The 15,718-nt window shown below is 40.0% G+C and overlaps 1 protein-coding gene across 7 annotated transcripts in view; it reads right to left on the bottom strand.

Moving 5' to 3' along the window:
* The window catches only part of LOC129188334 (discs large homolog 1-like protein), a 98,978-nt gene that overhangs the window by 69,507 nt on the left and 13,753 nt on the right, over window positions 1-15,718 (bottom strand). The window contains exons 1-2 of one of the 7 annotated variants that reach the window (XM_054788661.1): window positions 13,506-14,190; window positions 1,927-2,271 (exon numbers count right to left, since the gene is read on the bottom strand). The exons of 2 other annotated variants lie outside the window; for them this stretch is intronic. In XM_054788661.1, the coding sequence (XP_054644636.1) occupies window positions 1,927-2,271; window positions 13,506-13,568 (408 nt within the window). In that variant the 5' untranslated portion in view covers window positions 13,569-14,190. Of the gene's footprint in view, window positions 1-1,926; window positions 2,272-13,505; window positions 14,191-15,718 lie in introns of those variants that run through there. 4 more of the 7 variants (XM_054788663.1, XM_054788664.1, XM_054788669.1 and 1 more) reach the window with 4 other exon arrangements.

Here is a 15,718-nt window from a genome sequence, read left to right on the forward strand (position 1 = left end):
TCAGGGCCAGCTAGCTGGCCCACAGTGACATTTCTGTCCTCTGATTTGTTGATCAGAGCAAAATTGTTCTCCAAGCCAAGTTTCGCCCACAAAGGCTGACTGAGGAGAAGGAATTAACATCTCTGGTCAGCAGATGTATTTTATTTAAAAGGTTAAATAAATATTTTTGTCATGTTATTAGATAAACATTGATTCTCAGCTTCTCAACATGATGTTGTAGTGCAAATGTTTGGCAATGTATGAACCCTTAATCACTGAGCCGTTTCATTGACGCTCTTTACATTTGGCTGAGCGTAAACTTTGCAAGCACCGATGTACCACCGATCACCAGTGGAAATTAGTCAGTAATTCGAAGTTGGAAGCAGTAATATAGGTCAGCCTTACTGGTTACGATGCATTCGAAGATAAGTACTGGTACAGTATTGGTACAGTATTGATACAGTATTGGTGCTGCAGCGATCTGGCCAACACTTATTGTCTCCTCTCCATTGTATCTGCCTGTATGGCGGAATGGTAATATTTGCTGGCACGTAACATATGCGACTGTGGTTCGAGACCCTCGCATGGCCCTTTTCATTATGTATATTTTTTAAATCAGTGTCCGCCGGGAAAAAAATCCGTCCTGTTAAGTCCCTACTGAAGGTCCAGGTACCAAATGCACCGCTGTACAAACCGCTGTATAAACTGTACATACTGTATGGGTGTGCAGGAGTTAGGCAGGAAAAAGTATAAAGAAGTGAGCAAGACATTATAGTGCAGCAGTATGGAAATAGGCCACATTACAAAAAAAAAAATGAGAAAAAGGCACCCCAGCATAGCAGTCCTGTAGAAATATTCCCCTGGTACCAAAATAGCTCAGTGCATAGAAATGTACATCAGTATTTGAAGTTTGAAAAATTCAAATTCTACAACTGACACATTCCTCTACATTGGTTTGCACTCAAAACTAAGAGTTGCCTCTACAAGCTGACCAAAATAGAAGCAAAACACTGCAGACATGCTATATTTTACTGAAGTCACATACGATTTTCTGTTCTTACAACTTTTCTGTTATGTTTAGAGGAGACATAGTGTGCTTTTTTTCAAATACAAAATATTCCTAGGTGTCTTAACACGTTTCTGACATGCTTCGGTGAAAATACTGTGAGAATAAAAAAAATTACAGTACACTTAAAATCCTCTCTAAACAGCCCTCTTCAATGTAGCCGCTTTCGGAGGGCTGTCCTGTCTCATGGAAATAAGCCACTGCTCATCCCGCTCCCCCTCTCCGTCACAGCGCTACAGCAGTCAGACGTGATGTGGGTCCTTTAAGGGGCGAGGGAACAAATGAGCGACAAGCGGTACAGACAGTAGTGCGTGTGCAGACGGGTGGAGGTCTTGAGACCCAACAAAAAATTGTCTAAAATAATGGGTGCCTGCGACGTAATGTAATGACGTGTTTGTTTGCGTCCAACAACACGGAAGCTGTGCTTAGTTTTTGGTTTTGACATGATAATGGTCTGTCGTAGAAAAGTAAATGGTGGACATGAGGGGAGAAGCATGGTGTGTAAATTAGCCCTTTTGTTATGTCACAATAGCTGACAGCTAAATAGCTAACACATTTTCTTTATACAAGCAATTAAAAAGTGATAGTCATAATATGTCCCCTTTAAATAAGTTTAATGATATCAACTTTAGGAAAAAAACTTATTCTTGCAATTAAAATATCTTAGTGGTAAACACTTTTACTTTTTTACTTTTTGGTATTTTCTACCATCTCAAATTAATATTAAAAACAAACAACAAATTGATCTTTAATTTTTTCCCCTATAGTCTTTTTTTTTGTTACATGTTTCCCCATCAGGGAGGTTTTTCCAAATGCCCAATCCTAAGTGTCAATGGTGCATTCCAACTTGCAAGCTAAAATGTTAAAAAGTCAGGAGTTACCTGAGCAGGTTCGATGTGTGTGTGAGTGACGTATCCGTGGACATGCTGAATCTGAGAGAGCTGTCGCTCCGCAACCTGAACCAGCTCTGCCCCCCGGAGATCACAGTGCCGCCTGAGAGATCCATCCCTCATGAGTGATCTTTCCACGTCTCTTCCCATATCTCGCTCCATAGTTCCAGTTCCCCCGCCCTCTCTTCTCCAGGTCCCCTGATCCATCCTATCCCGCCCTAGAGTCCCTCCATCAGTCAGCTCTCCGGCAACTCCCATAGGGTGCTGAAGACAGGTATGCTGGTGAAATTTTGGTGCACCTAGCGATGCCCCTTCCTCTTCTGGGTATCGATATTTCTAGGGGAGGTGGATTAGGGACGAGTTTGAGGGCAAGGAGATAAGAAAAGAGGTGAAACGTAAAAAAAGAAGAAAATGTAAGGAGAAAGTAGAAATGGGTAAGGTAAAGGTTTGTAGGTAGTGGTGGTGGGAGGTACAGCAAGGTATAACAGGGAGGAAGAAAAAAGAGAGCAAAGCAGCTTTAGTTATAAGACAAGATACAGAGCTAAGAATAGTTAAGACGCAAAAAGGAGAAAATAATGATTTGTATCTGTGTGTACCGCACGTGGGATTTGTTGATGTGTGGGATTCATGTAAGGATGTAGTGGAATATAGCAAGGTGGAAGTACAGGTGTACATCCAGCATGAGAGTAATCCTTTCCTTATAGGTTCCAGCATTGTAGCAACCACAAAACAGAAATATACAGGTTAAATGAGCTCCCAAATTTTATGAGAACAGCAAGTGGGTGACAGTCTTGCCACAGGGGATAACTGTTTTTTCTGTGTGAATGTCAAAACTTTCCCAATAAAGGCAACACTTGGTCTAGCTGTCCCATCTCATAGCATATCGTAAATCGTGATCAACCATACCGTGCCAAAGTGAACCTCTTTCATTCGTGCAGGGGCCATGGAAGTGGACGATGCTTTAGCACGGTATGGAGTAGGAGCGCACAATAATTATCGAACCGATACTTATCGGGCCGATATTAGGAATTATGACATCATACTGATAAATCCGATAACATTATAAAAAATCTCAGATAACCGATAAAAAAAAAACTCCAATGAGGCGAGATTACCTTTACTGTGCTGTAGGTGGGTTAGCGTGAGCAAATCAAGCACTCATTTTCCGTGACGTGCCGCTAACGGCCCTGAGTTCACGTGTAAACAAACATGGCGTTAATCATGCGGCACTTCTCACTGTTTCAGAGGAAGACATTCCGCCAAATGCGCTGCAAACATTCCACGATGAGGGAAAAAACATCAAGCTTTAACTAGCTAGGGGCTACGTCTAATTCTACAGGTACTGTTTGTCATGTCTAACTTCCTCCTGGTGTGTACAAATTACAGTTAAATCTAAATTTGAAAAATAATAGCTATAAAATGTTAGAGATCATTGGTATCGGTATCAGTCTTGAGAAGCAGGAAGTTATCGGTATCGGCTTGAAAAAAAATATTGTGCACCCCTCGTATGGCGCACTGACACAAGTCCAGCAATCCAGGGTTTATGTGCCAGTATACTTAAGCATAGTAGGCTCTGCCTAGTGTAAGTGTCCCTTACATTCACACATATGTATTCGCCACGGACACGGTTTTTCCGCTCCAATCTTGCATTAACATTCAATGTACATGCACAACATACGGCAATAGCACCATAGATCTATGGTTATGGTGCTAATTTTGTCTTATAACAGTCATTTGGGGTGTGGTGTTATGAAATGCGTTGCTGTTATCTATGCAGAAGTGTCCCGTGCATGTGTATATTGTCATTCAGGACCAACAGTAACAACAAAGTCAGCCAAAGGTGCTAATTAAATTTCGTTCCCAAGAGAAGCACTAAAATTGCCCAGGTTGAGATTGCTTTGAAAACAGTTCATTGTATCTGGATGGTGACGATTATGATTCACCACAGTTGTAATTCTTAGTTGTTATTATGTGTTTTACTCAGTTTTAATAAATTTACCAATTTTCTGATTCTTCTTTAATTGTTCTTTAATCTTCTTTGCTTGATACCAGTAATTTGACCTTTCTCAAATAGAATTAGAATCCTCACATTTCCCCTTTGCCTTTTACTGTTTTTAATTTTCACAGTTGACATGCTAATGAGGCAGAAAAGGCTCAATAATCAGGAGAGAAGGATTCCAGGCACTAAGACCCTGAAGAGGCCCTGGTTTACACCGTTGTCACAACACTGATGTGCCTGCCCTCAGCACTCATGTGCACATGCATGCACACGCACACACAAAGCTAGAATTGTATATTGTTTTGTATATTATTATTGTATATGTAAAATATTGCATATCTCAAGATGACATAAGAGCAGAATTAAGTCTGAAAGAACAACGACACAAATTATGTCTATTTTTACACAATGCTGTGTGCCCGTGGGTAGCATCACACGCAGCTTTTTTGGAAAGCAAGACATTCCTTATTAGGATATAGCCTGCTGAAAACCCCACTGAGCACAAAATACAAAAACACACACAGATCATCTGCGTATGTCAGCCAGCCCAGTACATCCAGAGAAACGTGGCTAGATTGGCAGCACATTCAGTATCACAGTGTATTTCCGCGCAAAGGTTGTATCTGTGTGTATTTTTTTTTTATCTGTGTATATGTGTGTCAGAGTAAAAACAAGTGTTAGTCATGCTTGGTGAGATATGAAAGAGCAGGGGATCCTCTGCCGTAAGGGACTTCTCACACACGCACAAATGTGCCTTCATCGTTTTTTCTTCTTCCTGTTTCTTTCTCAACCTCTTATATTCCACTCATTCTCTTACATTCATATTTCTGTAATCAAAGCTTGAAAATGCTACAGTATAGAAGACATACTGCTTTATGGCCAAATGCGTTATGCTCGCCAGTAATGTAATGGTGTTCAGTTTGTTGTGGAAAGGGAGGCCCACGTACAATGAAAGACAGTCTGCCGCATTAATTGGTTTATTTTACATTTTTTTTAAAATCACATTTTGTTGCATTAGAAACAACTCTCATTGTGTTTGCAGTGCAGTTCTACACCACTGCAAACACACAATAATAACACAATATTAAACAGGTTTATAGACAACCACCTTGCATGCCACTTGACACCCGATTCATGATGCTATATAACGAGTTAATGCGCAAAAACAGATATATCCTTTTCAGGCGCGGATTTAGAGGGGGTGGGGTGTACACCACGTTTTGAGGCACCCACGATTTTTGTGCCTGATTCTGATGTGTGTCCATAGGGACATGCATCTGAATTATGGCCGCGTGGTGGACGCATATGCCAGAATGCAACCGAGACGCATGCTATTCCTGAACCCACTGTCAGGCTGATAATTTACATCGGACATTGAACGTGTGCTGTACATGGCTATTCAGGTGGAGGTGCAAAATAAAGGTTCTGGCATCATGACTATAAGGAAAACTGTTGTCTATTCTCAAGGAAAATTAACCAGAAAAGCGATCCCCAGTGACATAAAATTATACTCAAATCCTCGGAATTTACAGCTGCTTCAAATTGGAAAATATTTCAGGAAATTGGCCTAAAATGGGTTTCTCCTAGTACCGGTAATTTTATAAATAGCATGTTTTGGCTAAAACGATATATTCCAAAGATAAAAATAACAACCAACTCTTGAAATTAAGGACATAAACTTGGCCTCAGATATCACAAGATTGCAGGAAATGAGGTCTAATTTTACAAATTTTTCGTGGGGAGGGCCCCCAGACCCCCGTTCGTTTTCAAGCGCCTCGGCCTACGGCCTCGGCCACACCCCCCCTTTTCAAAAAAGCTTGATCCGTCCCTGCTTTTTGATATCATTTCTTAAAAACCTGTTTCTTTATAGCACACTGAAGGTAATATTTATTCAATCAAGAGTTGGGTAGAAAAAGTGATCAACTGAACTCCTTTTCAAGTCTTTTTCATGTAACACAACATAACGCATGTGTCTTCTTCAATATAAACCGACTGACCACAACTTTAACACGAGCTGCACAAACTAATTGTGCGTTTCAAAAGCTGTGTGCCTTTACACATCATGCTTAGCTTTATTTGAAATGTATTCATTCATGTTTTGTTATTGTTGTTGCAGTTTGCGGTTGTTTAGAACCATACTATCAATACAGCTCTCAGTATGACACAGTACATTACTTGCTAAACTAACTGACTAAATTGTTAAGATGACACGTGTTAATAATGCCAATTCGCTTTGGACCATGTTGTCCAGCCGAAGTTGACATAAAAATGAGACTGGTTTATATCAGTATCTGCCAATAATGATATCGTCGTGTTAGTGATTATGTATGCTTGCTAGCTCAGTCAGTATCTCTAAGTTTCGCCTTTGGATTGTAAATGTGCAACTCGCAATGAAAGCGCCAGTTATGCAAGTGGGGAGTAAGGCATTTTCCGTTGCTATACTTCTAATATAATGTGTTTCGTTCGTGTTGTGTTTATGCGTGATGTGCTAAATTAGCCCAGTTTATGATATCACTGATTGTAATACAGTCATTCCTCGCCACTTTGCGATTCCAACATCGCTGTCTCTGACTCTATCACGGCTTTACAAAAATGTATTAAATAATAAATTACCGCTGTTTCATGGTTGACTATGGCCTATTATTCATTAAAAAAATATTTAAATACAAGTCATATTTAGTCTTCTGGTTCTGGTCACTAGGCATTAGTAATGTTACACTGATGAGACGTTATCTTAGATTACATTACCTTAACAATGCATGGAGTCAGCCATGGCATGTCCGACATGATTGAGTGAAAAAAGTTCTCCTCCCATTCCGTGCGGAAGTGGTACATTTTTGGCTTCTTACTTAGTCCTTCCCCACTCCGTTTGAAACCCATTTCCTAAGTTTAGAATAAACACAATGGAGACTAACTAGTCAGCTCAGATGTCTCTGCTTAAAGCGGCGGTCATCTCTTATGTCCCTTCACGTCAGAGTGGCGCAATGTGGTGTAAACAAAAAATAGTAGCAGTGTAAAGGTGACCATAGGGGTGTTATTTCACGTCTACAGGGCTCTAATAATGGTACAAACAAACATATTTAGAAAGTCATGAACAGGTTTTTTTATGCTCTAATTATAAACAAATTCCATGTATTAATATTAAATCCTACTTCGTGGAAATTCACTTTTCACAGTAGAGTCTGGAACCAATTAACAACAATAAACAAGGGACGACCTTAGTCTAGACTCTCATACTTCGCACTTTGTTCTTATACAGATGCTTGTGCCACATAAAAATGTGCAGCTTCCCAAATTGCCAGCATTATTTAATTGTATTCTTATTTGTGAATTGGATAAGACTAACCTGTCTTATTTTTTGATAGTAGGAGAACATTTTAGTTGACTATAGGTCATGATTTTTTTCATGACTTTTGCTGAGACAATATATGGTACTTTTCCTATAACTTTACGATAATTTACATGGCATATTGCAGTATTTGTCTCATTTTGCACAAACAGCGTTCATTTGTGAAATGCATCCAGTGGCATCATAATAAATAACAACCTAAAAAGGGCAGCTAGCTTACATCAAAACGCTATGTAATTAAAACCCTAAAATATTAATGACGCTCTTTAGTTCAACATTTTTCTTTACAACCATCAACACAGTGGGTAAATATATAGTTTTCATTGTGTCGCATACTTTAATGATCTCAGTTGCCTCTCTGTTTCTGTACCATTCATTGTGCAGTTGACTCTGCCTGCCTCCATCTACTCGGATGACACGATGAAGTGATTCAATAGGACAGAAGTAAAGCCTATACACTTTATTAGGGCTTAACTGCTGAAGCTGACAACAGCATGCACACGTGCGTGCACACACACATACTTGTATATGGTACTTGTAGTATTACACATTGTTGTGACTCTTTCATTTCAATATTATAACACTACATCCCAAAGAAATACATGACGTATTGCATCTCACCATTTTCTACGATGAGTTTGTCTTTTTTTTTTGGGACATTTTTGTCGTGCATGCATGCAGCTGCTGTCCTTTTGGGGTTAGCATCACAGAGTGTACAGTTCTTCTCCTTGAAAAGCAATGTTCCTTCAGCTCCGATGTGGAACTTAAATGTTTTATGTCCACTCAAGAGTTTCAGACAACTTCACAAAAGTGTTTTGCAATTTTAGTAAGTGCTCATCCGCTAAGTGTTGTCTGGCGTTATGTAATATGGAGTCAGAATAGTCAAGAGGAATAAAGTTGTATTGCTTTCACACGGGTTAGGAATGGAGCAGACCATCTAAGACCCATGAAGTGATTCCAATTTGCATTAGTGAATTATTGCTTGAGGTTACTTTAATTATGATTACCTCCTATTATAAACATAGAGAATGTACTTGATATATTGAGTATATGTATAAATTTGAGTATTTATGTACATTGTACATGTACAGTATATCAGGGGTGCAACCACTTTCTCAGCATGAAAGACACAAGTCAAAATGATCTACCTATAAAACGGGAAAACATACTTTACATATATAAAATGTATATGAAATGCAACCGGTAAATTACTATACTCAATACTAATGATTAGCATTTCACAGTCACAGTTTCAAAGTTTACAGGTAATCAAAATAGTGGATATCATTCAATAATTCACAATTCAATTCAATGTGGCAATAAAAATACTGACACAAAATTCCTCAATAGTTCTGTACATAGCCTGAGTAGTACAGTATGTCAGTCAAAATGGGTACGTAGCGTTCATTAGTCCAGGCCGCATTTGCTATCAAACATTACAGATATACAAGAAATTAAAATGATTTGGGATGCAGCCGAAGTCAAGGCAACATGTTAAAAAGGTTTGAGAAATGAAAATTTTCCAATAAATCATTAAATAATAGTTTCACGATGGAAATGGTGGACAACACACAGTTGTATAATGCAGATCAGGACGCGAAGCCGAGCCATCAAACAACTGAGCTTTTTTTCTACATAACTAGCCACTACAAGTGAACAGATGCCTTTTGTTGTAGATATACTGTACTGTACATCTATGCATCTTACCGCTGAGTTAGTTTATACGTAATCGGAATAACAAAGATGTGTGTCACTTGTCTGTTCACCACTTTGCAGCAGAGGCACAACAGCGAATCAGGAGGGGAGCCTAATGTCAGCTGACTGACGTCATATGACATCTGCAAAGTAACGTTTATGTCGTGGGTGACACATGTGATTGACGTAATGGGCATCCCTGCGCTACACTAATACAATCAGTAAAATTATAAACTCATTCAGCATATCAACGCCAGTTGCTTATTACGTTGCTGCATGAATGCAGCATGAACAAAATATATTAGATTAGAAGTACAAAAGGAAGACACCATATTCCCCCCTCGCATAACTGGAGCTCTCACTGCAAATTGCATAGTTACAATCCAAAGGTGAAACTTAAAAATAATTCCACACCATGGACATACTGAGCTAGGAAGCTTGTTGCTGTGTGGAACACCTCATCGCTCGTTATCACACCATTATCAGAAGAAAAAACGATATTGACATGAACTGATGTCTCAATCTCATGCCAACCTCAGCCAAAGTTATCGGACATCCCCATTTGGAAGTGTTTTTTTGCAAGGATGGTGACATAGGCCACATGGGAGTACAGCCCTGACCTGGAGCCTTCATGCCACCAGACTGCCAGCCTGCCACCAGCCTTCTCTACACCCTAGAACTGCTATTACTATAACTGTGTAACTGTAACTTTTGGTGTGTCCATCACTTCCAGTGTCAGTTCACTGCCCCCAGTTCATCTCTGCCTGTTTCCAGTTCAGCAAGTCCCCAGTTAGTCAACCCAATTAGGCTTTCCCTTCTACACAAGTCCTGCTCCGGTCTACATTACATACTTTGGCTGCGAGTAACAATTTTGATAGTGAATTGAACTATTGATTAAAGAATTAATCGCTTCCTGTTGCAAGATGTAGGTATTTGCAAATGAACAACAAAGTCATGACAATGACCACTGCAAGTTATAGGGAATATGTTATGGAAATTGACTTACATACATATACGTATATACAGTACATACATACCGCATATATGATATATTTCAGCCTATTTCAGAAAGTGTGTCTCCAACCTAACCATTCTGAGTTTTGCCTGACCGTGATGTCACATAAGACCGCCATAACACCGTGTTTCTCAGTCCATGACATGACTCCCTGAGGGAAGCTGCACCATTGTCTTTTCTCAGAAGCAAGTTGACTACATGGAACCACAATCGCATCAAAGCCAAAAGCTAAGCAGAGCTGCAGTGTTATTGGGTACACAACTCGCCACACATCATTACATCGCCTCGCAGCCAAATAACAAAGTGGATTAATTTTATTTATGCTGGAAACACTCCATCCTCTGTGGGCTCTCAATATAACGCCGGACTGGCAATGATACTTTTCAATAAAAGATGCATTGATACCAACTCTCTGTGGTCAAACTATAAATGAGGAAAATGTAAGTATTCCAAACTGATGACTGTGTTTCTCTATGTTAGCTATTTACCACAAGCAGTTGATGTAACATTCTGAGAAATAAAGCGGCTGCACTGAGGGGGAAGCCTATTTAGATGGAGAATACATGAAAGAATCGTTCATGAAAATATCAGACCAATAGAATGGTTACTGGTGACAATTCAGCGCAGGCATGAACGGTATTTCGCAAACAACACTGACATGCACAAATGTGAACATTGATGAGCTTTTTTATGTTAAAGGGATAGTTCGGATTTTTTGACATGAAGTAGTATCACATCCCTATCAGCATTGTAGCCCAATAATAGCGACTTACCCTTCACTTGGGCTCCTAAAACCAGTTCTGGTCAGATTTACGTGATGAAGAACATAATTCCGCTTCGTTGGTGGGGACAATTAAGTGAAGACTCTGGCTTCTCAAAATAGTATGCCTTCTTAAAAAAATCAGACCTCACAAAACGCTTGGCGTTGTATATTTGTCTCCCGCCGTAATTCTTGCACACTGTTGCCTGTGCATGACGGCAATCTTGTTTACGTATGTGTTCCACAGCGGAAGAAGATGCGAGTGTCTTCGTCACATTCACATGCACGCACAGGCGACACTGCTCAGGGATATGGCGGGAGACAGATTTAATGCTGAGCGTTTTGTGAGGTTTGAGTTTCTAAGAAGGCATTTTGGTGATCCAAGTGTTTTAATCTTTTGAATGCATATTGTTTTTAGAAGCCAAACCCTTTACTTAATTGTCCCCAGCAACTAAGCGGAACTACGTGCTTCATCACAGAAATCTGACCAGAACTGGACTTAGGAGACCAATTGGGGGGGAAGTCGCTGTTATTGGATACAATGCTGATGGGGATGACATCCAACTTCATGTCAAAAAATCCGAACTATCCCTTTAAAGTTGGCTACATTTTGTTTTAATTTTGCACAAACCACTCAAAAAGGCTTACAGTTAAGTGTTTAAATTATTTCAGAGTAGGCCTACACATGCAGAACGCACTTCTGTTGGTTGATTGATTGGTTGACATTTAAAAGAGATTACAATTTTTACAAGTTTATACGCTGTGTCATAGTTTGCGGCTGCAGACTATTTTTTTGACTGAAAGATGAGGCAAAATGGCTCTTTTGATGCTAAAGTTGCCGAGCCCTGGTCTAAACTAAGCATTTTGAAGCACAAGAAGACGCAGTCAAAGATGTGATGCTCTGTAGTATTCTACACTGGTCACTATGTTTCAGTGTTGTCAGTAATGTTACTGTGATGCTCAGTGAGGCACACAAGCACTCCAAGCTAAAACTCAACTCTGGACCCCCGACGTCACTTCCCGTCCTCCACACGCAGGAACACATTTATTGCAACACACACAAGCAAAAGTCGTATTTATGTGTCAAATGGATTATTTTCTCAGATTATGTCTACTATATTGGGTAATATAGGTATAAAGGTGAGTACAAGGGTGTTACTTTAGGGCCCTATGAAATCTGCTTTATTTTTTCCCAAATTCAGTTTTTTTTCCGTTTTATTTTTTTAGAATTCCGTTTTTTACCTTTTACACTTCTTTTACCAGGATCGCGGATGCGCTTTTTGGGTTAGTGAATAAAACACTGCAATACATCATTGGACAATTTTGACCAGTAATTCCAATTGCAATTGCAGATGCAATTCCAATTGTAATGCAAGATATTTTAATGACACCCTTATTTATTTTGCACAATTAAACAGGATGTAGTGAACAGCGCTCTTATTTTGAAAGCCGGAAGTGTATTGTGTGTGTTGAAAATGCAGTCCACCGGGGCATACTTCCCACACAAACGTTCCTTCTCCTCACAATAACAGCATTTCATTCCCATGATGTCAGTTTCCGAGAGATTCCGCTTTTAACAGTAGATTCCGTTTTTATTGGCTAATTTCGCAAATCCGTCCACGATTCCATTAACACGGAAATCACAGGGCCTTATTATTTGGTGTCTCGGGGGCATCAATTTATAAGTCAATAAGGAATCCTACTTCACAAAAATTAACTCATCACGGTCGAGTCTGGAACCAATTAACCGCGATAAACCATGGATTACTGTGTACAACGTAACACGATAGCAGTCAGTATCATAGCCCTCAAATGTACTCTGTAGCAGACAGCAGAAGGCACAACACAAAATACCGCACTCCACCCTCTACTCTCTACTGGCTGTCAACGATGTTGTGACAGATGAAACACAACTCCTGTTACGAAGAACTCCCAAACTTACCACAAGTTAAACTTTTTTTATGGGAGCACTATCAAATGACACCAAAAGTTAGCAGAACAAGAGGAGCCAGCACGTGCAACATCTGATAATAGCTGTACACCCTGTACAGCCAGCAGACCACAACATACTATATGTATAGGCTGAAATAACTCATATTATGTGGATTAGTACATGACTTACTCACACAGACAATAAATACAAATATCAGTCTGAAAGGGGTTAGGGTTAGGGTAAGGGTTAGGGTTAGTCTAAGACGGTGGGACTGCGGTGATCATTTAACTGGCTATAGCTATGGTCTCGTCGACCATGTCATCTTAGACGGACTGGTTTATTTCCCTATCTCCAGTCCAGATAATGATTCTGTCTGTCTCATCACCTGTAGAGCCTGTTCAGCCTATTGTTGTGCCTGCCTTTATTTTGATATGCCATAGTGACATGATTCATATTCTTGGTGAGCTCATGTGTTTTATTTGTACATTACTTCTTAGCACATTAAAGAGTGACACACATTTGTAAAACTCAGTGTTATACAGTATGTATACCACACTCATCTCAAGAGTAAAAAAAAAAGTACCTCATAAAAATACTCCATCTCAATGTTTGAACATTTACTTTAACTTTTTTCAAAGTAAATTGCCAAAAGGCTGCTATGTGTCTTTCCCCAAGTTTATTAAGTTAACAACTTTTACCAGTCTAAAACCCCCTTATCAACTTCATGAAGTCAGTTTTGTTTCTCTGTCCAGTACTTAGCCTCAGTCTTAAATAAACATGCACATGCACACTCACACACACGCACCGCTTTCGACCTACCTTGCATCCAAACATCAGAGATATGGTGTTGTTGGTGCATGCTACTTTGCAGTGGCACAACATGTGGCTAACGTTAGCTAGCTAGTCCTGCGCTGGGGGGGCATCCTCGCCTGCGCTCACACGTTCAACATAGACACACGCATACAGTCGCACTCACCAACATACACAAGCGCACATGCATGACTTCTTTAAGCCATGCTCCATCCTGCCCCACAATCCACCGTCCTGCCCCCCCACCGCCTGAGTGTGGTCCTCAGCTATGGCAGGCCAGCATCCTCTCCCCCTCGCTCGTTCTCATCTTCACCATAATCTTCATCAGCATAATCCTCATAGATTGTTAGGAGGCATGGAGAAACATGGCCAATCTACTTGGGTGTCACTGTATGTTTGGAAAAAAATGTCAGCACATGTGTGTGCTGTTGTTGTCAGCATTTGTGTGCGTGTGCATAAGTCCGTATATGCAAGTGTCAGTGTAGATGTGGTCTCTGTTGTCCTTCTTCGCAGCAGCTGTCCCAGCCATCCATCGCCTCTCTCACTATCTGAATGTTTGCCTCTTTCGTTGTATGGCTATCCTCCTCTCTCTTTCTCCCTCGATTTTCTCCTCTCTCTCCTCTGTGACTGTCTCTCCCACTCTCTCTCTCTCTCTCTCTTCCCCGTGTTCTATGCTTCACTGCCTCTCTTGGCCCGCCTTTCAACTGCAAGATCAATGAGTGACAGAAACAATCAGACCTGCATAGAGACACAGAGGAACTGGATCTAATTTCTCTAATTTCCCCGCTTCAGTACTATCATATCTTGCCTCCTTTCAACTTTTCGTCCCCTCTACTCGTGACAGCAATGCTCCGCATCGTATGACCATTCACTAGTCATCGCATTCAAAGAGGCCGGAGGAGGTGTGTACAGTATTATAAAGTTAATGAGAAAGACACAAATTGTGACGTTATGTGTCAGAGAGACACGTTCTTCCAGGAGAAAAATATAATTAAGAATTGAATAATTCACCTGGTGCCGTGCTTCTCAAATACTGGGGTGCAGGGGTTGGGGGGCGTGAGAGGCAGGGGGCACTACACTATAGTATCTACCACACCATACTTAAATTAAAATTTTCTTTATTCATGCTTGAACGATGCCGGTGCCAACAACTCACATTTTAATGTATTTTTTTCAAAAACAAATCAAAATTAAAAATAACATGTTCAGGAAAGGTCAAACCTTATAATTATGTATACATGTTTGTTATAAATTATCATTATAAATTGCAACACACCAGAAGCATCGACAAGTTGGCTGGTAATGTGTAAATACGCCATTGATGGTTGTTTTGCTGCAAAGATGCAGGCTGCAAATACAAGACCAGAGAGTCAATGTTGAGAAAATGATGCAGGTGGACAAGTCAAATGAATAATGCAAAGACATGAAAGCAGTAGGGACTGGATGTTCCCCTTTCTTACACTATAAGCCTACTTAAAAAGAGGTGTAAGGATGAGGTCTCGTTTGTTTTAGTTCACAAGCATGCTGGCGATTTGCTGGTCACTTTCCACTTTTTGATTTTTTTTACACACAATTTGGATATCATTCATGACATATTACATAAAACACCACATTCTTTGAACATTCTTGGATGTTTTATAAAAAAAAAAAACACATTAACTCAACAGCCAAGAATATGCATATGATTTATTAACATACAACATCAATGCCACATGCCTTTAAAAGAAACTAGGGCGTTTCAATTCTCTGGCATAATCATAAAGTCTCGGAAAAGTCTTAAGAGATGAGTTTTATCTTATTTGATTGGCAATGAGCAGCTGGCTCACGCTCACGCATCACATACAAGTGAATGCACCTGCCCTCGCCAAAGGCGTTCTGGCTTATAACATTATGTGAGATTAATTATAACATTAAGTATTGTTAGAATGAATATTATGGACGACTAAAGAAGAGGGTTGAGGAAAAAAGTAAGAAGGAAAACAAATTAAAAGGGGGAGAGAGACAGAGAGAGAGAGAATGCAACCTCATGTGCCTTGCAGGCATGCACTACATGTTAACATTTGTAGGTCAGCCAGCACGGAAATAACTATGCAATGTGCATGTGTGTGTTTGTGTGCGTGTGTGTGTGTGTGCATAGCTATGTGTGTGTTTGTGTGTTTGAGTGCCCAATGAAACAACCCAATGAAAAAAGACTGCATACCTAACATCCATGTACACATAAT

The sequence above is a fragment of the Dunckerocampus dactyliophorus genome, chromosome 10 (genome assembly GCF_027744805.1).
Source record: "Dunckerocampus dactyliophorus isolate RoL2022-P2 chromosome 10, RoL_Ddac_1.1, whole genome shotgun sequence".
NCBI lineage: Eukaryota > Metazoa > Chordata > Actinopteri > Syngnathiformes > Syngnathidae > Dunckerocampus > Dunckerocampus dactyliophorus.